This window comes from Bos grunniens, chromosome 12 (genome assembly GCF_055505025.1).
Source record: "Bos grunniens cultivar Pamir isolate PY7600 chromosome 12, Bosgru_T2T1.0, whole genome shotgun sequence".
NCBI lineage: Eukaryota > Metazoa > Chordata > Mammalia > Artiodactyla > Bovidae > Bos > Bos grunniens.
The window spans coordinates 51,098,524-51,125,847 of record NC_141176.1 but is presented as its reverse complement, the minus strand read 5'-3'; the positions used below and the strand labels follow the sequence as shown (position 1 = coordinate 51,125,847).

The window sequence follows — 27,324 nt, the reverse complement described above, 5'->3', positions numbered from 1 at the left end:
CAAATAGAGCTGAAGGGTTTAAAACTCTTTTAAAGGGAGTTGCTCATATTTTCTACGGAACTATAATCTGCCATCAAGAAAAATCGTCCCTTGAGTATACTGACTCTCTTCTTGGAGAAGAAAGAAGAGTCCAGTAAACACATCCTCCCCATCTCCCAATAAGCAGCATACTCACATCCTGCCATTTCTGGTCCTGTTCTTTTAACTGGGACTTGATTCTCTGCATCTCCTCGTAACGTAGCTGACGCAAGCTCTGAATATCCTCTGCGCTGACATCACTCAAGGACTTACTCCTACAACAAAAATACTCATAGTAACCAAGGCTCCTGGGACCAGATTCAAGGTTAAAACTGGAAGGTTGGGCTTATATTTGGAAATTCCATCTACAATTCCGTGGTACTACCTAGATGCTTCGTGATACCACAGAAATAGCACTCCAGAGATAAATGGTGTTTTTCCAAAACGCAGAAACAAGAGCCCAGCACTCCAGCCAAATGTGAATTCTTTCACAGAATGGCTAAATGAACCCTGAACCATGCTGAAAAACATAATCTGACGTTCATATTTAGGGCAGTCGATGCAGAAAAAGATTACATTAGAAAAAAAAAATTATTAGTCCCTAGAACCACCTGTCTTTATCGCCTCCAGAGATAATCTTTTAAGGTTTGGCTGCCTTTTCTGAATACTTATTAAATTATTTAAAGATTACCTGATATTTTCTCCTCAAGTTCAATGCCATGAAGACATGTGTGTCTGCAGCTGCTTCTCAAGGGTTCTATACAGATCTGCCCCACCACTGCACCGTGCTCGGTCTCAAAGGCCACAGTGGTTTCCAACACCCAGTTACTATATAACCTCTACTATAATTCTCTTTTGTATTAAGGCAGTTTTTGTTTTGTCCATGTGTGACTGCTGCCATGAGGATGTAATGTGGATTAGGTCTCAAAGAGCTCAAACTAGGATACTTTGAGTAGAGTGGGGTGTTTCCCAGGAATGTGTGCTATACACACATCAGAGGAAGGGAAACTGAGGCAGACCTCCTGGAAAGAGAGGTCAGATCTGCATATTGAGGAGTGAAGAGACACAAAGCTTTTGAGTGTGAGGTACCCAAAATATTATTTCCTACCACTTCTGCTTTTATTTCATTGTAACTGACTCCCCTTTTAGTTGTTTAAATAGCTTTGCACCTCTTTCTTGGGCCCCTAAATTAGCCTTCCCCAAGATTTTGCCATCACCACACTTTTTTAATAACACACTTGCCCAGCTAGCTCAGGAATTCAATAACGATCTCTATGCCAGTGACTCCCAAATCCATAGCCTAGGACCAGTCTCTCTGAATCAATCCCAACTGCTTGTTAAATAAACATCTCTGCACAGATGTCCCCTAGGAATCTCCATTGTAAAAGGATCAATGGAAACAGTATCTAGAAAGAATTTTGTTAAGCGGTAAGTCATATGACTATAAACACATGGTTATTTGGCTACATGATACAGCCAAAAATTTTGTCTCCAAACCTGCTTTTCCTCTTAATAGTGTTACTTGCCCTCCAGTCATTCACATGTAAAATCAGAGAGCCATTTTTCACCTTTGTCTCTCCCTTCTTCCTATGTTCAATTAGTTATCAGGTCCTCTTACTCAGTGTCTTTTTCTTTCCATTTCTGTTGCCAATACCCTAGATCAGAGCACAATCAACTCTTACTCAGACTTTTAAAAAAGCTCCTTAAATTATCACTCAGCCTCCAGATGCAGTGAAGGTCTTTCCTGAACTCTTCCCTTCAACTTAAAAGCCCTTTCAACAGTATTTATTCCTTTTTAAATGCCACTCATTCCTCAGGGTCCCTGTGAGACTACAGTCTGGTTGTGTGTGTCTGTGCGTGCTCAGCTGCATCCAGCTCTTTGCACTTCCATGGACTGTAGCCCATCCGGATCCCCTTTCCACAGGATTCTCCAGGCCACTGGAGTGGGTTGCCATTCCCTTCTCCAGGAGATCTTCCCAACCCAGGGATCGAACCTGGGATTCCAGCATTGCAGGCAGATTTCTTACCATACTCTGGTTGGATGTATGCAACTATTCATTCTCTGCTTGGAAGTCTAATGGGCAACTCAAACTTCACTGAACAGACCAAGACCATGAATGCTCATCCTACAATCCACATTCATCCCATAATCCATTCCTCTCCTGTCTTCCTGATTTCAATAAAAGTCAACTCCATCCTTCCAGGACACAGGCCAGAAATCTTGGAGCCTTCCCAGATTCCTTATTCTCTCACATGTAACTGATCCCATTGGGAAATTCTGCCCCTCTACCTTCTAAATATATCTAGGAGGTGACCACTTCTCACCACCTCTGTCTTCATGACCCTGATCCAAATCATCCTATCTCCTGCCTGGATTATTAGAATCATCAGCCTCCTTCCTTCCACCAGGGTGTATTCTCAACACAGCTCCTCTGTCCATGGGATTCTCCAGGCAAGAATACTGGAGTGGGTTGCCATTCCCTCCTCCAGGGGATCTTCCCGACCCAGGAATAGAACCTGCATCTCCTGCATCTTCTGCATGGCAGGTGGCTTCTTTATCACAGTCACCAGGGAAGCCCACTTAACAGGGTATGACTATACAAAAACCTGATTTGAGAATATAAATTCACTTAAGTTGTAACTACAAAGAATCAGGCTATATGAGCTAACACAATACAAGACACTAAAAAGATTTTCTTTTCAGCTCTAAGGTATGAGGGGAATCTGGATGCCCAACACATGAGGTTACAGAAATTCCAGAACAAAATTGGAAACATAAGTATCTTAAGTAATATTTTGGTGGGAGGAAGGCTGACCAGTCTCAGCAGATCCAGACCCTTTCAGTCCTCACCCTCCTTCACTGGGAAACTTTAACATTGTCTTTTCAGAAAACACTGTCATCATGGGGTAGAGGCTCATCACCCTCCTGGGGAGCCCACAGCAGAGCCTGGCACACAGCAAGTGTTAGTTGCTCAGTTGTGTCTGATTTTTTGCCATCCCATGAACAGTAGCCCACCAGGCTCCTCTGTCCACGGCATTTTCCAGGCAAGAATACTGGCGTGGGTTGCCATTTCCCTCTCCAGGGGATCTTCCTGATCCAGAGATGGAACCTTCCCGCATTGCAGGCAGATTCTTTACCATCTGAGCCACCAGGAAAGCCCTTGGTGGTCCCAATATAAATAAACGAGCTAAACATTGGCCGGAGTAGACAGGTCCCTGTGGAAGGCAGGAATGTGAGCCCCCTGTGTTCCCTGGCATCAAGTTACCTCAAGAAAGCCCGGCACATTCCAAACAGGTTGTGCCAGGTACCAGAATGAGACAGGAAGTGAGACCCAACAGAGGGATCTAATTTTCACCACTCCCTCCCTCCCCACCCCTACCCACTCCCTAAACATCATTTAACTCTTCTCAGTCTCAGTTCCTGATCTGGCTAAACCAGGAAGGACTTGCTGGGAAAAGGGGGTCAGTTTATGTTGATGGCATTTCAAAAACCCATCTGGTGCTATACACCAACTGTTCTTATTAAGGCAAATATGATCATGAGAGATCTACTGAAAACTGACTCCCAAAGCAGTTTCAAATTAGAGAGGTCACCCCAGGCCCCACTGATAAAATCGAGAACGTTTTGAGTGTAGGAGCCTTTCAGCCAGATCATGAAGAATTCTTTCCTTCCTTATCAGAGTTTACAGCATAATAGCAAACTTCTGAGGGCTTACTATGTGCCAACAAGACTGCCCAGCAGTCTCCATCGATCACCTCATTATACGAAGCCCTAGTCTGGTTCTACCAACTCAGGAGCTGCAGATCCTCGGGAAAACTACAGAGTCTATTTATCTTTCTCCACGTCTCTAAAATGCAACTTAATACCTACCTGACTACCTCCCCAAAATAAGTCCCATGGATATTCCCAGGAAGATTGTTTGGGAAAACTATAAAGGACTACACAGCCCTAGTATGTTTTGTATCAGTAGAATGAATTACTATTCACTGGCAAATCACAATTCTCTTGCAATTCATTTACCTCTGTATTTCCTTATTTGGAAAGACTCTGGTTTAGAACTGCATTTGGACTTTTTCCAAAAAAATACAGGTCTAACATGCTGCATTCTCAGATGAATAATTTTAAAAAAAATAGCATTTAGGGTGAAGAGAAAAAGAAGGGGAAGTTTGCAAAAAAGGGGAGTAGATTATAAAACAAGATCACTAAAACCTTACTCTTTTTTCCCACAATGCTGGGACTAGTGTTACAATAAGCATTTTTGTAAAGAAGTCTCAGGAAATTTACAGATGAATATCTAAGAACTAAGGGATCAAAAAGGACTGACATGTAGCAAAATTTCCTAAATATAAAATCACTGATAATCTAATATGGCAAAGAGCAATTCCATGATACTCAGTTTCGGGTCCTCCACTTTCTAGCAAAGATATGAATATATCTATTTATGTACCTCTAAATATATTTCCATTAACTGTTGCAGGAATTCTCTGAACACAAATCAATACTAAAACCTGGGAAAGAGACTTTAGAATTATCATAAATTATACTGATAAGACAACATACAAGACTTTTCCTTTATAGGTTTAGAGCCTATTATCAGTGTTTCTCTACAGCGGCACTACTGACATTTTGGGGCGAGAAAATTATTTATTGTGGGGGCAGTCTTGTGTATTGTAGAACATATAGCAGTATATCAGTAGCAACGTTGCCTCAACCCATCCAATGTGACTATCAAAAATGTCTACAAACATTGCTGAATGTCTCCTGGTGGAAAAATCTTCAGAAAGTAACTCACATTGACTAGGTTTTTCCTTCCTGTTTGTTGTCTTAAGTGCCCTTATTGTTGTTTAGCTGCTTAGTTGTGTCCGACTCTCTGCAACCCCATGGACTGTAGCCCACCAGGCTTCTCTGTCCATGGGATTTCCCAGGCAAGAATACTGGAGTGGGCTGCCATGTCCTTCTCCAGGGGATCTGCCCAACCCAGGGGTTGAACCAAGGTCCCCTGCATTGTGGGCAGATTCTTTCACTGCTGAGCCATCAGGGAAGTCCAGGTGCCCTTACAGTTCTCCAGAATTTTTTTTTTTTTGGCCAAAACCCATAAGTAAAATACACATATCTTAGTTGACTTTGATTATAACTTCACCTTGCATCACTGTTCATTTCCTGTTGATACTGACAGTAGATGCCACGGCTTAATTAATCACATTACAAAATTACAGCTATATACCATTACAAATTTGTCATTAACAGCTTCTGCCAAGAGGCATCATAACCACATTTTCAAATGTCATGGAAACATATGACAAGTCATGCAACACAAAAGCACACGTGAGAAAATGACAGCCACATACAAAGCATCTTACTAAAAATAAAGTGACAAGTGTTCAATGCCAAATAAAAAAGCAAGCCAGAAATAAACAATCTAAGGCTGGAAAGGGTGATGCACATTTCTCTTTAACTCTTTGGTTCTCACCAAAAAGAAGGCGTTCAAGTTACAGGCAGTTATTTTCCATCACAGGATATGGGCCAATAATGATTTTTCCAGGTAAGTATTCCACGCTGGAAAACATGCAAGGTGTCCAGAGAAATATCACCCAGAAATCTCACTTGTTTCACGTTTATAATCATTTACAAACATATTTATAAACATGAGACAAATTCTAGGCTAAAAGTCTATACTCAGTTCAATTTAAATTTTTGTTTTCATTGTGGATCAACTTAAGAAAAAACTGGTAACAGAGAAAACTTTTAAACCCCAAATAATAGATTTTTGATTGCAAGTGGTCTAAAATGCACCTGAGTTTTCTAAAGGCCTATCTGTATTACTTTCCATTATTCGACAAGTCATGCATTATTCATTGGTCTCCATTTATAGACAACCTCGCTTTATTTGTGTTATCCTGGCAGTTAGCTGCATGGGGAACAAAATTTAAAACAAATAGTGTACTATGCAAGCAGCAATCTTGAAACAGTCTACAGAAGGCATTTGCTGCTGCTGGCTAGGGCCCAGAAAAATCCTTAGCTTGCTGAGCTTCGGCATTTGGGTTTCTCTCTTCTTTTCTTAAACCAGTCACACAATGTGTCCCTAAGGGGGAGCACGTACAGTCACTGGAATAGCTGTACAAGTTTACATTTCCATCAAGTACTTGGACTCAGTGTATTCACATTTCCTTTAAGAAAAACAACCTGCTTACATTATAAAGTCTTATTTACCAATGAAAATTCTTCTGAACGTTATCACTCAGAGTGCTTGATGCTGTAAAGATTTTTTATCAAAACAGCTTTCCCATGACGAATCGAGATTAGCAGATGCTTAAGTGTCATGCTAAAAATTGCCTTGTACACCCTCCTGATGGAGATGTTTTAAGCGCACATGAGGAACCGGATAGGAGATAACGTATCTTTGCAAGGCATACTGAAAGCACGCTTGGAGCCTGATTTTTAACATCAGTGGCTGAGAATTACTGGCAATTAGTTGCTCATTGCTCCATTACATCCTTGACATCTAGAATGGCTATATTGCTTTATATAGTGATTTTAGTTGATTTAGTTGATTTTAGTTCCTTATCATAAAGGAAATCAACCCTGAATATTCATTGGAAGGACTGATGCTAAAGCTGAAGCTCCAATAATTCGGCCACCTGATGCAAAGAGCTGATTCTTGGAAAAGACCCTAATGCTGGGAAAGATTGAGGACAGGAAGAGTATGACAGAGGATGAGACGGTTGGACATGAGTTTGAACAAACTCTGGGAGATGTTGAGGGACAGAGAGGCCTGGCATGCTGCAGTCCATGGGGTCACAAAGAGTCAGACACAACTGAGCTACTCAACAAGTGATTTTAGTAACTTCTAAGATCTCCACACTATCAAAATTATCCAAAACTATCAAAATTGGAGAACCATTGAGATGAAGTAAGTTCCAGTAGGGGAAGATACTTAGCTCCTAAGGCTTAGGCAGATTAAAATATTTGTCATACTTCAATTTTCTTCTTGATCAAAAATTATTAGCAGTTGGGTTCACAAAGTTACAGAAAGTTGATGTGAAATATTAAGATGTAGTCACCTGGGTATTCTGCCCTAAGAGTGAGTGAGTATACATTGCTAGTGCATATGAAAAGTTATAAAGTATTTGTTTTAATTCTGCTATTTGAAAAATAGCAAATACTTCCAGAAGGTTGTTTGTATAATATTTTATGTCTGCCAGGTGACAGAGTCAAATGACCCAACAGTCAACCCCTTTATATCCAAGAGCACTGGTTCTGGGAGCTGCATTCCCAGATACAGAGGATCAACTATAGAAATAAAGTGGGAACAGTTTTAAGTATAATCATTGTACCTTACATGGAAACTACCAATATTTTAATTTTTTGCAGCTTTGGAAGTCTGATTTGGCTTTGTAACACAGCTATGTTATAAAATTTCACCCGAGTCAGGAATCTTGAAAATGTTTCCAAATCCTGAGGGAAAATAATGCCACTCAGCATCCCAACTAAGGAAGCGCTCCTTGAACTAACAGTACACAGATAATGCCAACAATGTGCCTTCTAAATTCAAAGTAAATACCAATATATTTTTTCTATTGAAGATTTTCTAAAATATAGTTATTTGGGCTTCAACATTCAGAAACAAGAAGTTTGGCCTATGTAGCTATCAGATACCAAAATAAATAAACCTAATCTCAGGTATGTGTTTTTGTGACTTTTAATCAACTCCTTAGAGGAGAAGAAAAAAAAAAACAAACAAACCAGGATTTGAATTTTCAACTTCTACTAAACAAAATATTGCTGTCATACAGCATTGCATGCACTGGGTACTCAGACAGAAATATGACCATTCAGTTGCAGAATTAGGAAAAATTTCCCTGTTTCAGGTCTCATGCACAGCACAGACATTCCCATTTAGTGTCATGCCAGGATAGAAACGCAATGACATACCACACAAAGGACAAACAATATGTAGATTTCTTACTGTGAACCACAAGACTTACCCGTTCTCACCATAAATCTTTTGAAAGAGTCTAAGAAATCAGAAAACCAAAAATTAAGTCATGTTTTTCTAGTTGTGTTAGTTTCTAAATATTCAACATCTTCAAGAGTCTAATTAGAGATGGACAAATCTCAAAAGGTTGCTTCTTCAGTCACATTCTTGATCATGTCTCATTCTCATTAATCAATTCTCATTGATCTCATATCTCAAGGAATTCAGATCAAGACAAAGAATTTCCTGTTTTCCTTTGAACCAAATGAACAAATTCATTTAGGAAACAAACAAACAAAAAACTTCCTGTGCCAGGAACTAATCAGAAGTTAGATTTAGGCCTATTAATTTCATTTAACCCATTATTTGTCCATCCCAAAGTTCCACAAACTGAACATTCATCAAAACGGCAAGTTGCATAACATGTAAATGCAGACTCATTGTCAAAATGGCCATAATTACATACATGTAAAGTGTAGCAGACAGCAAATAACATTCATGCACTGTAATAAAATTTGCACTGAACTTTAAACCATCAATGTAAAAAGTCGCACGTCAATAGTCTAAGAAGCCTGGGTCAAAATCAGACATCAAAATCAAGTTAAATGAAACTTGCAATGCCATATTTTAAGGGACATTTTTACACCAAAAATCATATACTCTGAAATACAAGAAACAGATAAAACCAAACTACAACCAGAGTGTTTCAGAAATGCCTGGACGTGAGAATAAGTCTTGTAAACATAATCAGAAAACAGCTTTGTGAAATGTCATATGGCAGAAGCATATCATAGTCTTCCCTCAAGGCCAAGGGCACTGTTTGCAGATACACACCTTCTTAAACAGGTCTCAGAGAAGTGATTTTGAGACGTGCAAATATGGAATTGCACTTTTTCCACACAACAACTAGATCTGATTTTTCTCAAAGCAAAATCAATGCTTTAACGGGATGCTTCAAAACAGCTGATGACATGCAGAGCTGGGCAATCTGATGCTACTTTCTCACACAAGGGAAGTCACACAAGACCATCCACGACAAGCGTAATCCTTGCACAAACACACTCTGACCTCTCCACCATCAGCCGCTTCCTGTGCCTAAGCCTGCTGGCCTCTCGGATGGACTCCCACTTCTGTAAGTCCGCCTCGCTGCAGGGACCAGGGGTGAAACTGACGGGAGGGACCGCGGTTCCCAGCTTCCAAGACTGGATCTTACGAGCCAACATGTCGTCTTTCTTCTGCCTACAGGAAGGAACTAACACTCTACAGCTAGTACTTTTTTCTTTCGAGGGGCATGTCCTTTCAAGCACACAGAGAAATTTTGCTTGAATTTCTGGAGGAAGCATCCAGGGTTCGGGCAATGGGACTGGCTGATATCTATCAGGGCCTCCTGACAGAGGCACCTCCGTCTTCTGTGCTGGAATGCGGCGAACAATCATATCATCTTTTTCGAGGTCCGGAAAGACAAGTTCCCCTTCCCTACACTGCAGGATTATATCTCGCTCTACAGGATCATCTCGCCCAGACAGACTTCTTAAGTCTTCGAAAGCCCGGAGAACACATGGGTTTGCATGGAAAGCCCTAGTCTTTCTGACAAAGAAGTCGTCATTCTCTAAGTCAGGATCCAGGACTGGCATCTCCAGGGCATCTCCCGGTGCACACCCAGGAGCATAAGAGAGGTTCCTTCTGCGTGTTATGAGCCGGGGGCCAGCCGTGGGGTCGATTTTGATATTTGTTTCAGAAGACAAGATGTCATCAGAATATGTCTGGAGGGCCTGAAGTAATAAAAACTGACTGAAGCATAGGAAAGAAAAAGGAAGGGAGAATCTTATTAAGTTTGGGGAGAAAAGATAATTAGCAGCAAACCAACTAACTAGCCAGTCCCTGTGGGTGAATTATTTAAGGGGGCCATGGGAGGGATTCTAGCTGGGAAGTAAGACCAGCATTTAATGCCATCACCCATGATACCATTTAATGAAATTAGAGCAGAGTCTACTTCTCAGAAAGGTGGATATCATTGAGGCCAAGGGACGGCGCTACAATGGGAAGAGTGAACCTGCCTGACACACACTGTTCCATCCACCCCTTCCTCATCCCATCAGCCACAACAGCCTGACTCCCTTCCCAGAGAAGCAGCAACAATCCTGAAAGGTTTCCAGAGCTGAGCAATGAACGCTTTATGCAAGAGGCACAGGTGGTCAGCAGAAATTAAATTCAATGCTCTGAAGCTTTGTTTAAAAACTCTGTTGAATTTCTTCTTTGCGTTTTCTCACCAGTCTTGCCTGCCCAGTGTCTGTCTACAGGTTATTTCCTTTCTCCACAGCTCCACACATAGCATAGCTGTATAATTAGGTCAGCAGTCTAAAAAGCCTTTTTAAATGGTTTTCAACAAGAACTGGTGATGCCACATGTAACTCTGTACTATTGAACATGATTGTGCTAAAGAACATTTAATCCTATTAGACTTTCAAGCTCCCACTTGCACAGAAAGCATGATATTATATGTTACGCTTTCATAACTCAGTATTGAGTGAGTGAGCATCCATGATTCAGCTCATCACGGTCAGCGGTTAATGGGGCAGCAGAAGTTGGCACAGGTGTCACAGGCTGGACTCTAAGCAGGCGGGCTCATGCAGGCAGGTACACCTGGGCTCATCTGAAACACCATGGGTTCTCCTGGCTGCATGGGGGTCCCAGGAGTTTCTGGCCCGTTTGGTAGCCAGTTCCAGCAGGAGTGAACGTCTTTGACAGTTGCTGTCTAGCCTATGATCTGCATTTTGTATTCTACTAAAAATGGTGGCACTTCTGTCAGAGCCTGAGTCCTCATCGTCAGAGTCTGAATTCCTTCTACTTGGAGTAACACAGAGAAAGGAAAGAGAAAAGACAACAAAGAATGATGTAACTAAAAATACTGTCCAGCTCTGGCTATACAGAAGAATTTTAAAAATCCAGATCCTAAAGTCTAAATTTAAACTGTTTTTTTTTGTTTTTGTTTTTTTACCCCCAGTGAACACGTTTATAGATGCTGGAGGGAAATTAATCTCTCTCATAAAATGCCCACATAGAATGCACCCAGTCAGGGTACCGAATGGACACTGGAATGAAAGAAACATGCACAAAGACAAACCTGAATCCCTGAAATTCTTTATACCACGGTTTGTAAGTTTCCCTTTTTATTCGTTTCCAGTTCACATCCTCTGGGATCCAGCATTTGGGAAGAAACTGATCAAAAGCATTCCCTGGGCTTGGCATGACTGGGCTTAGCTTTCGCACGTAAAGATCATCCTTTACAGTGTTGGGAACGCTTTTCTTGCTTTCATTCTCTTCCAAATAACAAGAGGAATCTGAAGTTTCTTGTACTGTTGGCCAGTTCTCCACGTTCGTGCCCCAAGTTCTCCTCTCGTTACTGTTCAAAACATCCAACCAGTTAAGACACTGCGTGAGCAATTTGTGACACAGAACACAAGAGGCATGCTTCTGTCTCACAAAGTTCACACTGTGAATGCAGCCAATTCGTTTCCATTCTCATCATTCTCATCATTCCAGCCCCTACAACAAAGTTAAGGCATTATAACAGCATCTCATTTTAATTAGAGAAGAGCTTGATATAGAAGGGCCAGAGACACTTACAAAATGTGTTAAAAGAGAGAAATCACAAACCATCTGGGGTGTTACTTTACGTATTAAAAATCAATAGCACAACAGGCATTCCAATCCAGGAGAAATTTTTCTGACCTCGTCAGTTTGTACAGCCCAGTGGTTAATGGGTCAGGAGGAGAAAAGATGGGTGAACAAGATTTAGGAGAGATGAAACTCTCAGGCCTCTTTTTCACTTGGAATCTACGGTTGGCTAAGTCATCCCAAACTACATCCGGCAGCCTCCGTTCCTCCTCCGAGTCCGATCCACTTTCAGAACCATACACCTCCTTCGGATAGGAAGCTGGATTCGAAATATCACGCTCTGCTCTGCTGATTTGATGGGAAATGAAAGAATTCTTTTTGTGTTCACTGAGCTCCATCAACACAGATTTTTAAAAAATGGAAACAAGCAATACAGCAGAGTTCACAATGAACAATGTAAGTCATCCAGGAAGCTGAAAGATAACCAGTGAGTCAAAGGCAAGCATCTAAAAAAAGAACCCGCAAATCTCTATGCTGACTTTCTAAAACAGAAGAAATCTCTTCAAGATATGGATGACTAAAAACACAGGTAAGAAAAAGAAAGACTTTCATTAATGACGTTTTATGTTATCTATGAAATACATTTTAAGGATTATTCCTTTTATCAAATTTGAATATCCCAGCAAATTCCCCAAGCCGAATGAATTTTAAAACTCAGTAATCAGCTCGCATCCCAGTACCTTGGAAATGCTCCATCTGCTTCTGTGTAGACGGCACTTGCCCAGCTTCGTCTGTTATCCTCATTTTTGTCCAGCTTTTTCTTCCTCAAGGGTGCCGGCACGTACGATGGCTGTCTACTCTTGTTGGGTAAAAAGCGATTGAAGGGTAAGGCAGACTTGGGTTCAATAGCCGAAATCCTTCTATAGGACATGTCATCTTTATTATGGTCCTGCATTTTGAATGTAAATTCAGAATCTGTGTCACTTTCACAACCTATTAACAACAACAAAAAAAAAGGCACAGGAATTTGCTTTAGTCTCCAGATTTTTCATCTAACTGAAACCCACACAGCCTGCCTGCTTTGTCTTTCCCTTGGAAACCCAGGGCTCTACTGCTCACTGTGGGGAATATTTTTAGAAATTTGTCATGAAGTTGTGATAAGACCCATTAGGAGGAACTTGCTTTGCATACTGGAGGTACACAGAGTACATTCTTCCACTGGCACACATTCTAAGTAGAAAAAGTTCCAGTTTATGGCTGAACCCCTTTTCTACTCAATCTTCTCATGACTTTTTGTAAAATTTGTTGATGGAAATAGTGTAGCCACAGAATCAAAGATGCTTAACGGATCTGAACAGAATTCAAGGGAACCTCACTCATTTAAAATAAACTGTGCCATCAGCCAAAATTTCTGTGAGGCGAGAGACCAGCAAAGACAAAGAAAAGATGCAAAAAGCACATGATCACAAAGAAGTTTGACAGATACGCATGAGACCCTTATGAGCAAGAATCACACATAACATACGTGGTTGGACCAAATGACTCTTAAAGTCCTAAAGGAATATTAAGAGACCACAGAACTCAAGGCATTTCCTGACAGTGGTCACAGAAATATTGGGAACCTTCTATTTTGACTCAATATCATTTATGCACATATCTGAAAGAATACAATTTGATACACCTCAAGGTCAGATAACTACAAACACTACTCTGTTCTCAAAAAAAAAAAAAAAAGCCAGTCTGTCCTTTTAAATACATGGGAAGAAATGAACGTACAAAACACTATAGATACAGCTGAGCTGTCTCCCTCCCTGCCCATTTTTTCCTGCCTGTGTGTGTGTGAAGACAATTTGCAAATGCTATGGTCTTCAGTAGATTGGTAGCTGAGTACTTGGGAGCCACCTGCTCTTAGCAAAAGAACACTTCCAGGTTAACCTGAGCCAAAGGCAGTCTGTCCCCTCTTCCCTGCTGGCAGGAGTCTACAGAGAGTAACACTGAGAGAACCCTACAGGAAGCAGTTGAACACACAGCTAGGAGACCTTGAGACCGGAACAGGGAAAGGAGAGTCATGGCAAAAAGGGAGGAAGTAAAACCAGGTATCACCAGAAATATTAACAGTCAATAATCTGGTGCTTTCTTTTTACTGCCTCCGAAATGAATACATTTCTTGTAAGTAAGAAAAAAATGTCAAGATTCTTACTAAAATTTTGTACATGAAAAATTTTAAGTATAAAGATAAGGTCCACTTTGGAAATTTTTTAAGTTAATTTTTTTTTTAGTCCACTACAGTATGCTGGAGAGTAGGCAAATATTCTTGTTATGGTAAGAGATGTGGATGAAAACTATCACCTGCCCCATCAATAAACAAAGGCTGTTTCAGCCATCAAGCCATCAGCCACTGCAGCCATCCAGGACTGTGTGCCCTGAGGGCCTTCGGGGTGGATAAAAACAGGATACTAGCCCTAGGTAGTAAAGTGCTAGCGTTGAAGGTATTAGTCACTCTATTGTGTCCAACTTCTTTGCGACTCCATAGACTATAGCCCGCCAGGTTCCTCTGCCATTGGATTCTCCAGACAAAAATACTGGAGTGGGTAGGCATTTTCTTCTCCAGGGAATCTTCCCGAACCAGGGATTAAACCTGGGTCTCCTGCATTGCAGCTGGACTCTACCATCTGAGTCACTAGGCAAGGTGCATATCAAAGGAATGATTTCAATAAGCTCAGTCTCCAGCATCTTCCTATATACAGAAAAGCTTGAAATTCATTAAGCTGAGATGTCTGGTTTTTCTTTAATTAACAGTAATCTTTTGATGTTCTGACTACCTAGGTGTTTTGGGGCTTTTTTGTTTTTTGGTTGCTGCTGCTGCTGCTGCTAAGTCGCTTCAGTCGTGTCCGACTCTGTGCGACCCCATAGATGGCAGCCCACCAGGCTCCCCATCCCTGGGATTCTCCCGGCAAGAACACTGGAGTGGGTTGCCATTTCCTTCTCCAATGCATGAAACTGAAAAGTGAAAGTGAAGTCGCTGAGTTGTGTCTGACTCTTAGCAGAAACTCCTATATATCCTGGCTCCTCCCTTACTTCTTCAGAGCAGTCCCTCAGAGCTATCTGAGAGGCTGTCTTCAGGGCTAAGTTCTCAGCAAGTCTGCTAAATAAAACATAATTTTCAACCTTTAGATTGCACTTTTTTAAATCTGTCAACAGAGGCTTCCTATATAACTTAGGAATATGACTTTGTAATTCATTAACCTAAAAATATTAATCTTATCATCAATATTATTGATCATCAATTTGGGACTACAAAGAATCTGGTGTAGGTAGCAGAATTTCAACAGACTGATCAAAAAAAAAAAAAAGTTTTATCATCCTAGAGGGCTTATAGGGTTTTTTTTTTTTCCTTCCTTAGTTGTAATTACCAAGTTTTCACATCCACCCTCTTCAAACAAGGTCTGCAACTCCTTTCCCACGATCAGGAAGCAGTGCAACAGTAACCCTCTGCTTTTCGTTACAGGGACCAGGCACCCAGCCCAACAAGTGTCTGAGGAGAAGGCTCACATCACTGAACCACTGCATGTGAACTGACCAGAGGCTATAAACTCCCACACGCCTTCGATGCATGTCCCCTTTATTATTGTTGTGAAGTGAAAGTCGCTCAGTTGTGTCCCACTCTTTGTGACCCCATGGACTACAAAGACACAGTCCATGGACTTCTCCAGGCCAGAACACTGAAGTGGGTAGCCTTTCCCTTCTCCAGGGTTTATTATTGTTGGCCAGACATAAGTCCAAACAAAGCATGTGTTAGGTTCTTCAGTCCAGACAAAGTAATATACTAGGTTGAGAATTTCAACCTCTGCATCCACAGCTTTAATCACTCAGATGAATTATGAACTCAGATTCAGTTCCTTAAAACTATCTGAAGAGTCATCTGGGCTATGAAAACATTACACCGAAATCACAAACAGCCAACAAATACAGCAGTAATTTAAAAGGTTAACTTAAACAGCTATTCACTTTTCTTTGTCGTTAATATTTTTTTTTAATTTTAATATATTTCTATTTTTAATAGAAGGATAATTGCTCTATAGTGTTATGTTAGTTTCTGCTGTACAACAACATGAATCAGCTATAAGTATATATGCGTGCATGCGCAGTCCCTTCAGTTGTGTCCGACACTTTGAGACCCCATGGACTGTAGCCCACCAGGCTCCTCTTTCCATGGATTTCTGCAGGCAAGAATACTGGAATGGGATGCATCCCCTGCATTGCCAGGTGGGTTCTTTACCACCAGCGCCACCTGGGAAGCCCATGCATGTGAAGTCGCTTCAGTCACGTGGGAAGCATGTGTTGTGTGTGTGTGTGTGTGTGTGTGATGTAGGAAGCCCGTGTGCATGTGTGTGCGTCAGTCATGTGGGAAGCCCGTGTGTGTGTGTGTGTGTGTGTGAGTCATGTAGGAAGCCCGTGTGTGTGTGTGTGTGTGTGTGTGTGTATGTATACAAACATATAAATCCCCTCCCTCTTGAGCATTCCTCCTACCCCCCATCCCACCCCTCTAGGTCATCACAGAACATGGAGCTGAGTTCCCTGTGCTATTCAGAAGCTTCCCACTAGCTATTTATTTCACACATGGGAGTGTATATATGTTAATGCTACTCTCTCAATTTGTCCCATCCTCTCCTTCCCCCATCCCATTCACTTTTCAAAATTTTAAAAGCTATCCCTATTCAAAAAGCTAAATAATTTGGAGTTATAATATTTGCTGATTCATTTTACTTTGGAAAAACAAATTCAGTGTACACTGCTTTTATGTAAATTTAAATTAAGTAAACAGTAGTAATAAAAGGTGAATTCTAGCTCATGATTGCATGCTAAAGCATTTAAAAACAAGTGTAATGTATTCTGAAGTGCCTTGAAAAATAAAATGGATAATTAATGCCTAGAGAACAGGAGCTTGGTGTGTAATAAAGGCAAGCATGGTAAATGTTATGATAGAACTAGGGCAGGTACGAGCATGCTAAGTCACTTCAGTCCTGTCCCATTCTTTGGGACCCTATGGACTGTAGCCTACTAGGTTGCTCTGTCCATGGGATTCTCCAGGCAAGAATACTGGAGTGCACTGTTATGCTCTCCTCCAAGGGATCTTCCCCAATCAGGGATTAAATCCATGTCTCTATGTTTCCTGCATCAGCAGGCACGTTCTTTACCACTGGTGCCACTGGGGAAGCCTGGCAGGTACATAGGTAGGCATATAAAGTTCTTCCAACTTTGCTATGTTTGAAAATGTTTTATAATAAAAGCAGGAAAACATTTAAAATAAAAATATAATCAAAATAAACAAGACAAGTGAAATCTCTAACAATCCAGCACAAACTCACAACCAGAACTCTCAATATTTTCATGTTGCTGGTGAAACACAGAAATAGTTCAAGAAACTTCACTTACGGTTTCAATCTAGTCAAATCTGAATCACAAAAGGTTTACAGTCAGAAATTTCTGACGCCACCCAACAGCCATAGGAAAAAGACTTGTATTTAAATGATAGATTGTGCATTGGGATTTTGAAAGAAAACTCCTTCCCACAACAGAATGACTTTCATTAACATGTTCCTTTCCTACTCGTTCTGGATTGACTTTGACCATGACAGAAGCAAAAGATGCTTTCTAACACAATGCCAGTGTTGCTCCTTAATCAACCAAAGCTTAGCATAATATTCTATCAAGACAGCTATCAATCACTTCTTTTCTTGGGTAGTGATAATTTTTAAACTAGTGTCCTGTTTTTTCTTAGAAGCTTTTTATCTTTTGCAAAAAAAGAAAAGGGAAGAAAGAAGGTTATTCAGGAACTAAAACACACTTTTACGAATCTTATTTACTTTCTTTTCTATGTCTAGACATATCAGTTATTAGGCCTCAGAGGCAGAGATTGTTAACCCTGAATACGGAGGAAAAAGAATTAGGATAGACTGTCACTGATAAAACAGGTCATAGTTAACTGTCTCTTCCCTTTTGTTTAGTCGCTCAGTTGTGTCTGACTCCTTTGGGACCCATGGACTGGAGCCCTCCAGGCTCCTCTGTCCATAGGATTTTCCAGGCAAGAATCCTGGAGTGGGTTGCCATTTCTTCTCCAGGGATCTTCCTGTTCCAGGGATTGAACCCAAGTCTCCTGAATTGGCAGGCAGATTCTTTACTGCTGCCCTAATCCCCTCCAAAAACAGATTTTGAAAAAATGAAACTTTCACCCCTCAAGTGGCAATATAGTGAGGAAAGACCAAGAGAGACAGAGAAAGAGAGAGAGAAAAGGAAGGAAGGAGAGACCAAGGAAGACAGGAAAGACAAGATACCCTCAATTCTATTCCAGTCTCCACGATATATACTTCCTGGTGAAGTTTTTGTCTCAATAATTTTCCCTCCACTTTTCTACTCTCTCCCATTCCCAATTTTCTCTCAGTACACTAAGAAATAAAAATAAATTGTCAAGTCCAAAATGCAACTCACCTTCACGTGCCCCCCTCAACGTGATATCAGAGGAGCAGCTTGTGAATGATCTTGATCCCAAAGAGTCCAAGCTCTCAAACGAGTCCTCCCTCTTACAGCTGCCTGGAGAAGCCAGAAGCTCCCCACGCTCAGGGCCCCAGATGTCGCTGCAACCACTGTCCCTGCCACTCCTCTTCAGGCAGCTGGACTCTTCAAGTGCCTAGAGGACATTTGTTCAGGAATAGTAACTGAGCAAAAACTTCCAAAAATGTCATCAGTTACGGCATCTTTGTTTGCATAACTCGAGTCATGCTATCTCTGATTAGATGAGGCAATGAGATTTCCCAGTGAAATGTCAGAAAAAAATTTGATAGAAATCAGAATATAAATCTGCAATGTTTTCCCATGACTTAATACTTTAGCACTCATGTGACAACATGGAGGTACCCAATATTATTTAGTAAGGTGATAGAATCTATTTAATAATGAGGAAATTTTCAGTCAAAGAACAGCTAATAAGTAGAGTAACATTCAAGAGCTAAAATCAATTCCTGTTTAGTTTTCTGGCAATAAACATAAAAGGAGGCAAAGAGAAAAGTCAACCTTAATTTTGATATCCAAAAGGAGAAAAGAATAAGACTGCATTCAGCCTACCTCCAGGAAATATTAGGGGTCATTTCTATTGAACAAATAGAAAAAAATAACAAAGATCTTCAACAAAAAGAAAAGTTTTAAAAGAGAGAGGGGTAAGAATAACAGGTATACACTTCACAAACTTGTCTATTTTCACAGATTATAAAACTAGATCTGAACCAAGGAAAGCTCACTGGTTACAAAACCAGATCTGAACCAAAGAAAGCAGACTTGTTTGCTGATATATAAAACATTTCCCCTGTATCTAGATGAAATATTTGTTTGGCTCCTATATCAGTTATATAGAAATAAAGTAAATGTTATTAACCATCAGTTTGTAAATCATATAGAACTCACTAAAATAAGCACTTTTAACTAACTTTCCTCTAAGAAAATTTATAAATTTATAAAGCCTTTAGCATAGTAAAGGCTTAATAAACATATACAATAATCAGTGAATAGTTAGCAACTCTATACTTTTTTAATACAGTAGAGGTAATCTTGTTACTACAGTAAAATCAGAAATGTTATTTTCAGATAATGATACTAATACAGAGACAAGAATTCCGAGGTTCTTTAACAATCAAATGTAATATGTGAACCTTTCATTAAATCATTATATAGACAAGAAGCTACAAAACAGAATTGGGAAACAATTGGGATGTTCTGAATATAGACTGGATATTAAATAATGGGGAATATTCATGAATGTTCTTTGGTCTGGGAGACACTGTAGATATACAGAAAAATATTCTTACTGTTAAGAACAGCATACTGAGTATTTAGGAGTAAGCAACCTGAAATCTACATGAAATAATGGATAGATACCTAAATAATGCCAATGTGGGACACGCTTAATGATTAAATCTGATGGAAAATAGGTGGGTATTTGTTATACTACTCTTTCAATTTTGAATTATGAATATTTTCAACATGTGGGAAAAGTTGAAGAAAAAAGGTTTATAATGAATAATTAGCAGCTATCTGTGGCATACTTTTGGCTAAGACTGGAGGTCAATTTGTGGTTGAATTGTGTGACAAGTGTTTAAGTGCCAATAAGGTCCAATAGATTTATTTGAGATTTTATATATTTTATCTGCCACACACTCTGAAATTAGACTTGACATCTCGTCATGCAAATGCAAGCGCCTACCTTGTACTCTATCTCCAAGCAGATGCAGAAGCTGGGACCAGTGTTGGTGCCACCAAAATACTTCTCAAAAAATAAAAAATTTAAAATTCTAAGTAAATCTTTAGATTCATCAGGTTTCTTAAACACGTATTTGTTGAAGCCTTAGAGTGCAACACACAGGAAATGATTTTTGACCTAGTAAGTGTTAAAAGTTAATGACGACCTGCCACCATAGTTGTAAAAGAACCGGAGTTTGGCCCTGTTGCCTGGTTCCTACCCCTACCCACCCCCCCCACCAAGGACTTTCCTCTGACAAGTCACCTAAAGTGAGTCACCTACAACTTATAGGATGACTCAAGGTCAACAATTTTCTGCAAGAATTAAAAAAAAAAAAAAAACACTTAATTTTTTTTGGCTGCACTGGGTCTTCACTGCTGCATTCAGGCTTTCCCTCCTTGTGGCGAGTGGGAGCTATTCTCTAGTTGCCGTGCACAGGCTTCTCAATGTGGTAGCTTCTCCTGTTGCGGAGCACGGGCTCCAGGGCGCAGGGGCTCAGTTATTATGACACATGGGCTTACGTGCTCCGTGGCACGTACAATCTTCCCAGACCAGGGATCGAACTTGTGTGCCCTGCGTTGGCAGTGGATTCTTAACCACTGACCACCACGGAAGTCTCTGCAAGTATTTTTTCTTTATTCATATTTTAGATTGGCCATTAAGCATAACTAGTTAAGGGAGAAAAGTTTGATGAACACAACGATTTTGATTTTAACAGAACAGATGCAAACCATATACTGACATATCTCTTATGGCTCTCCACCCACCATAATAATGGAATGGAACCACAGCTTTAGCTCTACCTATGACAAATTCTTTGTGTATCTACTCTGGTTTTGACACTGGTGGCAGGAAACAAACTCAAGTACAGCATTCCCAGCGCACTCTACGAAGGTTACTGAACCTGAGTCACACTGCCATAAAAAGAACCAAAGGCTGTGAAGAGAACACGAATGCAAGGGCCAAAGTCCCATGTTATTTTTAACTGGATGTTTTCTTAGCTGAAAAAACTGTAAGGCAAACTCTGCTCACACTCGAAGCCCCACCACATTCATCCTTCTGAGCCCTGCCCTCCACCATTGCACTGACCTACTTGTTCATCTGTCTGCATCAAACAATTGTGCTCTAAGGATGGTTCATCTCCCTTGTGTGAGTGCTTTCTCAACACCTCATATAATGCCCAGGCATGATATTATCTCAACAATTATCTGAATTAACTGTTTTAAGGATTTTAAATAGGATATTATCAACTTCTTACAATTTAAAAATAAAAATTCAGAAGGAATACACTAACCTTCAAGACTATAATTTCATTTCTCTATAATATATATGGCTGGGCTCAGGCAAAACTAAAGATGAGAGTAGTTATAAGGCAAAGAGATCATTTTCATCCTGGCCTAGAACGTCTATTTTCCAATCATAGTAACTAGCATTTATTATATCCTTACAATGTGCCAGAGACTAATGTTAAATGCCTGATGGGTACAGAATCATTTACTGATCATAAAGACCCATCAAGCAACTACTATTAATTAGATGGTGACAAATTATTTTGATGACATATTTTCTTCTGAATACTGCAGATTCTCCTACAGAAATACCCCCATGGCGATTAGTTCTCCCATTGGATCTTATGAATGAAGATCTGGCCAACTCTGGTTAGCCTTGGCACTTGACCCTCTTCAAACAGTCTTTAAACACTCAATATTTGCAACACTGATTCCAAAATATGAAGGACTAGAAATGTGTTTAAAATCAAAGATTCTAACTTGAAAATCTTATCAAGTTTCATGTAACAGCATTTACTACTCTTTAGAAAACAGACATTGCATGGTAGAATTGTGAAGATATTGGAATAAGGACATTAGAGATATAGTGACCCATGGCAAGACAATAAGATAAAGAAACTGAGTAACATACACACATTTTAATAGCCTGAAGCAGTTACAGGTCAAGTTCATAATGAATATAGAAACAGTTGGGTTATATCAAGTGTTGAAGAAAGAAAGTTAATGAGTATCTCACTGAGTTACCTAAAATTAAGAAATAAATACCTATACCTATATTATATATCCTGAAAACTGGTCTGAAATACTCACTCCTTGGTGGTGACTTATGAAGTCAGCAGGTAAGTAACAATCCTCCATCCCCATCAGAGCCACCATATTTTGTAGAAAAAGTAAAAGAAGGCAGAGGGCACATGAAAACAAGAGAGGAAGGGGAAGATAAGAACTATTAGTTAGAGTAAGTGTCTCATATAGATAAGAGTTTCCTTACCTTAGTCAGAGCTTGTCCTAAAAGATTCTCAAACGCTTTCAAATTAAGATAGGGACCATTATAGTAGGGGTTACTTTGTGCTTTTCTTCCTAGCCAGTACAAAGTTATCAAAACCTAAAAAAAAAAAAAAAAAAATGCCATGAAACAACAGATGAGTCAATTTAGTAATTAATAGCAAGCTCAAATGCAAGTGAGCACTAGATAAAAGACCATATCATTGAAAAGTAGATTTTCTTTTAAATTACATGAAGGAGAAGAGTCATCAAAAATGTTATTCTTCTCTGAGCACATTCTCACACCAAAAGCTTTAGACCCCCAACAGGTATTTGTACATTCTACCAGTACACATGAAGCAGGAAAAAATTCATAGGAAGAAAACCAATTAAACTTTTCAGACAATATTTTTCCAACAAACTTACAGACTAAACACTTAAAATCAATAATTCTCAGCTTCACATTTTTAAATAAAGCTGTCACATTTTTAGAAATTCTTCTAATATGCAGCATACTATAGACATGTCTACACTGGCTAATTCCTCAGAGTTCTTAAACACTTAGTGTTTTTCCTTAAAGTCTGATTTTGGTGGCTTCTGACTTGCTCTCCTAAAAATCCTATAGCCTGTTTATCTGCCTTTGCATGCATGCTAAGTCGCTTCAGTAATGTCCAACTCTTTGCAACCCTATGGACCATAGCCTGCCAGGCTCCTTTCTACGTAGGATTCTCTAGGCGAAAATACTGGAGTGGGTCTCCATGCCCTCCTCCAGTGGATCTTCCTGACTCAGGAATCAAACCCACATCTCTTGCATCTCCTGATTTCACAGCCAAGTTTTTTGCTACTAGCGCCACCTGGGAAGCCCTTATCTGCCTTTACCACATTACTAACATGTAAGGACTCACTTCCTAAATTTAACCCACCTTCTTATACTATGAGGTCAGAGAATACACGTTTCAACCATATTTAAGCATACTGAGAATTTGTTTCTAAAAAAATTCCATTAGAAAAAGGATAGAGAATATATCAGATATTTTTAGTTCTCACTACCTTATTACAGAACATGTAAGAAACCATTTATAATGTTCCATTAAATATGTATCTTACATTTTTCACTCTCCTATCAGTCTCTTCTTGCCTGTAAAGAAGAAAAAAGAAAATATTCATTAAGTAATATCTATGAACCTGAAATTGTTAATTATTAACCAGAAAAAAACTCGTTTGTATTATAAAGTTCTATGAATATTAATATCACCTGGAAGTTCAGAACCTTTACAGGGTGTATTATCCATCAGAGGATTTTTCCATATTCATTTATTTTATGAAATATAATGGTCAGTTTTCTATTAAAAGCAAGGTTGTCTTTTTTTATTTCATTTATTACAGCTTGATTTATAAAATATGCTATTTGCATTTTTAAAATGTTCATTGTGAACAATGTTTAAATTCAACCAACAGGGGAAAGACATCAACATATGGTCACGGCAGAAAACAATCAGGAAAGGCAAACATGTAAATAGGAAAAACAAAGTAATTTTGCACGGAGTTTTCTTTTCCATTGTGCATGGTGGTTTTTCACTGAAGTTCCTCAGAGAAAATTGCTCAGAGACCGAACCCCTGCAGATGCTAAAAAGTGCAACTTTTTAAATGCCATAAATCACTGCCTGTGTTATAAGCATCATGAGTTTACCTGGTGGCTCAGAGGGTAAAGTGTCTGCCTGCAATGCGGGAGACCCAGGTTTGATCCCTGGGTCAGGAAGATCCCCTGGAGAAGGTGATGGCACCCCACTCCGGTACTCTTGCCTAGAAAATCCCATGGACGGAGAAGCCTGGTGGGCTACAGTCCATGCGGTCGCAAAGAATCGGAAACGACTGCATAACTTCACTTTCACTTTTCCTAAGCATCATGAGTCCCCCCCCCAACCCCTATAAAAAGGCATGATATTTATGGGAAAAGTTAAAGAAACAGATGTGACCACAGTGTGGAAGACAAATACACATGAGTTCATTAACAAACAGGTCACTCTAAACTACTGGTGCTTTCCAGAGACTTAAGCAGAATCATTGTTGGTTCAGGAGAGATGCAAGACCCTGAGCTAGATACCCTTCAATGTAGCTTTCCAGTCTAAGAGCCATAGTAGTATGCTGCTGCTGCTGCTGCTAAGTCGCGTCAGTCGTGTCGGACTCTGTGCGACCCCATAGATGGCAGCCCACCAGGCTTCCCCATCCCTGGGATTCTCCAGGCAAGAACACTGGAGTGGGTTGCCATTTCCTTCTCCAATGCATGAAAGTGAAAAGTGAAAGTGAAGTTGCTCAGTCATGTCCGACTCTAGTGACCCCATGGACTACAGCCTACCAGGCTCCTCCATCCATGGGATTTTCCAGGCAAAAGTACTGGAGTGGGGTGCCATTGCCTTCTCCTCATAGTAGTATACTTACAAGGAAAAAAAAAAATATATATATATATACACACACACACTGGCTTTCTTGGTGTCTCAGAGATAAAGATTCTGCCTGCGATGCAGGTGACATGGAAATGTGGGTTCAGTCCCTGGGTTGGGAAGATCTGCTGGAGGAGGAAATGGCAACCCACTCTAGTATTCTTGCCCAGAAAATCTCATGGAAAGAAGAACCTGGGGGGCTGCAGTCCATGGGGTTGTGAAGAGTTGGACATAACTGAAGGACTGAGCATATACACACACACAATGTGTGTGTAAGACATAGAAAACATACACACATAACATATATTAACATCTTTAAGAGCTGAATGGATCGATTACGGGATATTCGCACAATGAAATATTCTGTAGCTATGAGAACAAACAACCTGCAGCCATATGGTTCAACCTCACCAACACTGGGAATCAAATGAAGCCAGGCAGAGCACAGGCTGTATTATCCATTCACGTCAAGTACAGAAACAGGCAAAACAAAGACAAGATCTTAAGACTCAGGATAGTGTTCACTCCGGTAGGGAGGATGGAAGTGACTGGGAAAAGTGATGCACTTCCGGGAGCCAATTATTTCTTATATTTTGGTCTGTTTGATCTAGTTCTCATATTTTGAATGTACTGCCTACTTATGTGCATTCCATCTCTAAAGTTTGTGAACTGTACACTCAAAATACACTTATAGAAATAGATACATATTTCAAAAAAGCAAATAAATTTCACAGCCCAAGTACTTAAACCAGGGCTTATCTCTTGAGTAAAAAGAAAATTACTGTGTTAAAAAAAAAAAAATCAACATTTCCAAAGAAGTAGGGGAAAAAAAATCAATAGAAACCAATAATAAAAAATAACAAAGGTATAAAATATATCAGATCAGATCAGTCGCTCAGTTGTGTCTGACTCTTTCTAACCCCATGAATCACAGCACGCCAGGCCTCCCTGTCCATCACCAACTCCCAGAGTTCACTCAGACTCACGTCCATCGAGTCGGTGATGCCATCCAGCCATCTCATCCTCTGTCGTCCCCTTCTCCTCCTGCCCCCAATCCCTCCCAGCATCAGAGTCTTTTCCAATGAGTCAACTCTTCGCATGAGGTGGCCAAAGTACTGCAGTTTCAGCTTTAGCATCATTCCTTCCAAAGAAATCCCAGGGCTGATCTCCTTCAGAATGGACTGGTTGGATCTCCTTGCAGTCCAAGGGACTCTCAAGAGTCTTCTCCAAAACCACAGTTCAAAAGCATCAATTCTTGGGCGCTCAGCTTTCTTCACAGTCCAATTCTCACATCCATACATGACCACAGGAAAAACCACAGCCTTGACTAGACGAACCTTTGTTGGCAAAGTAATGTCTCTGCTTTTGAATATGCTATCTAGGTTGGTCATAACTTTCCTTCCAAGGAGTAAGTGTCTTTTAATTTCATGGCTGCAGCCTCCTTTTATATTAATGGCCAACATACACACCTCACACATTAATCAAAGCACAAAGAATCATCAATACTCAACACAAAGCATATACTAGGCTGAAAACCAGCGCACTATTAACATTCAATGCAAAGCATCCCACTTTTCTCATAAGCACCCTGAGGGCAGAAGGAACAACAGAGCTCTCTTGAACCCCTGACCTCCTTTCCACACAGCCTTCTCTGAAGCTTTCTAATCCAACACACTCATTGGCTTTTTATTATAATAAAGCAAAAATTGTAAACACAGGGTATGGCCTATTTGGGAATAAACACTCACAATAAACCGTGACCTTGGCACTATAACCTTTCCCTCATTTCACATTCCTTTCTGACCATGAGCATTTATAACATGCTCTTGAACACGGTGACACACAGGCCGGCCAAATTGCTGTTCTATCACTGAAATGTAATGCCAGGAATTCAAGTAGTCAATGATTTGCAGAAGTCAATAGAGGCCAGCTTCTGATACACATAAAAACACATCCCACTGCTTGGAAGTCGAAAACTAGGCAGCTCCTTTTGCCTGCTGTGGCCACAGGGCACAACCTCCAGGCCTTTCAAAGAGAACAAGCGTGAGAGCTGAGGGGAAGCTCATGGTATCAGCCTCTCCATGCACCATAAAAGATGCTGGCCAGCCCAACACAACCAAAAATTAGACAAATCTGATCTACAAGTAGACTACTGCCTTATAACAGATATTTCAACTGTTGGCACAGTATATAACATGGACAGACCTAGAGAGTCTGTCATACAGAATGAAGTAAGTCAGAAAGAGAAAAATGTCGTATGTGAAGGCATATATGTGGAGTCTAGAAGCATGGTACAGATGACCTATTTGCAGGGCAGGACTAGAGATGAAGACATAGAGAACAGACACGTAGACACAGGATCGGAAGGGAGAGTGAGACAGATTAGGAGATTATGATTGATATATATACACTACCATGGAGCTAGTGGGACCCCACTGTAAGGCACAGGGAGCTCAGCTCAGTGCTCGGTGATGACCTACGGGGTGAGAAGGATGAGGGGGCAGGAGGGAGGTTCAAGAGGGAGGGAATATATGTGTAAAACCAGCTGATTCGTTTCATTGAAGTAAACACATTGTGTTACTTTCATAGCAGAAAGTAACAAAGCAATGTGAAGCAATTATATTCCAATTTTGAAAAAGAAAGGAGGATGGTCTTTGGGTCAGATGTACATCCCAAGAGCTATGATCATCTTGGCAATTTAACTCTCGATG

General features: G+C 40.2%; 1 protein-coding gene and 1 long non-coding RNA gene across 51 annotated transcripts in view; one reads left to right on the top strand and one right to left on the bottom strand.

The window, feature by feature from the left end:
• The window catches only part of LMO7 (LIM domain 7), a 219,205-nt gene that overhangs the window by 43,889 nt on the left and 147,992 nt on the right, over positions 1 to 27,324 (bottom strand). For 22 of the 50 annotated variants that reach the window (XM_086329963.1, XM_086329957.1, XM_086329962.1 and 19 more), the window contains 5 exons: positions 23,280 to 23,310; positions 22,180 to 22,293; positions 18,102 to 18,300; positions 12,353 to 12,605; positions 176 to 293 (listed from right to left, as the gene is read on the bottom strand). In XM_086329963.1, the coding sequence (XP_086186089.1) occupies positions 176 to 293; positions 12,353 to 12,567 (333 nt within the window). In that variant the 5' untranslated portion in view covers positions 12,568 to 12,605; positions 18,102 to 18,300; positions 22,180 to 22,293; positions 23,280 to 23,310. Of the gene's footprint in view, positions 1 to 175; positions 294 to 8,004; positions 8,035 to 9,062; positions 9,786 to 10,637; positions 10,839 to 11,118; positions 11,398 to 11,726; positions 11,958 to 12,352; positions 12,606 to 18,101; positions 18,301 to 22,179; positions 22,294 to 23,279; positions 23,311 to 27,324 lie in introns of all 50 variants that reach the window. The other 28 variants (XM_086329958.1, XM_086329955.1, XM_086329961.1 and 25 more) reach the window with 5 other exon arrangements.
• Positions 11,903 to 16,946, top strand: LOC147361759 (uncharacterized). Its single transcript, XR_015138228.1, has 2 exons — positions 11,903 to 12,201; positions 15,121 to 16,946. It is a non-coding gene; the product is annotated as an uncharacterized LOC147361759 (long non-coding RNA).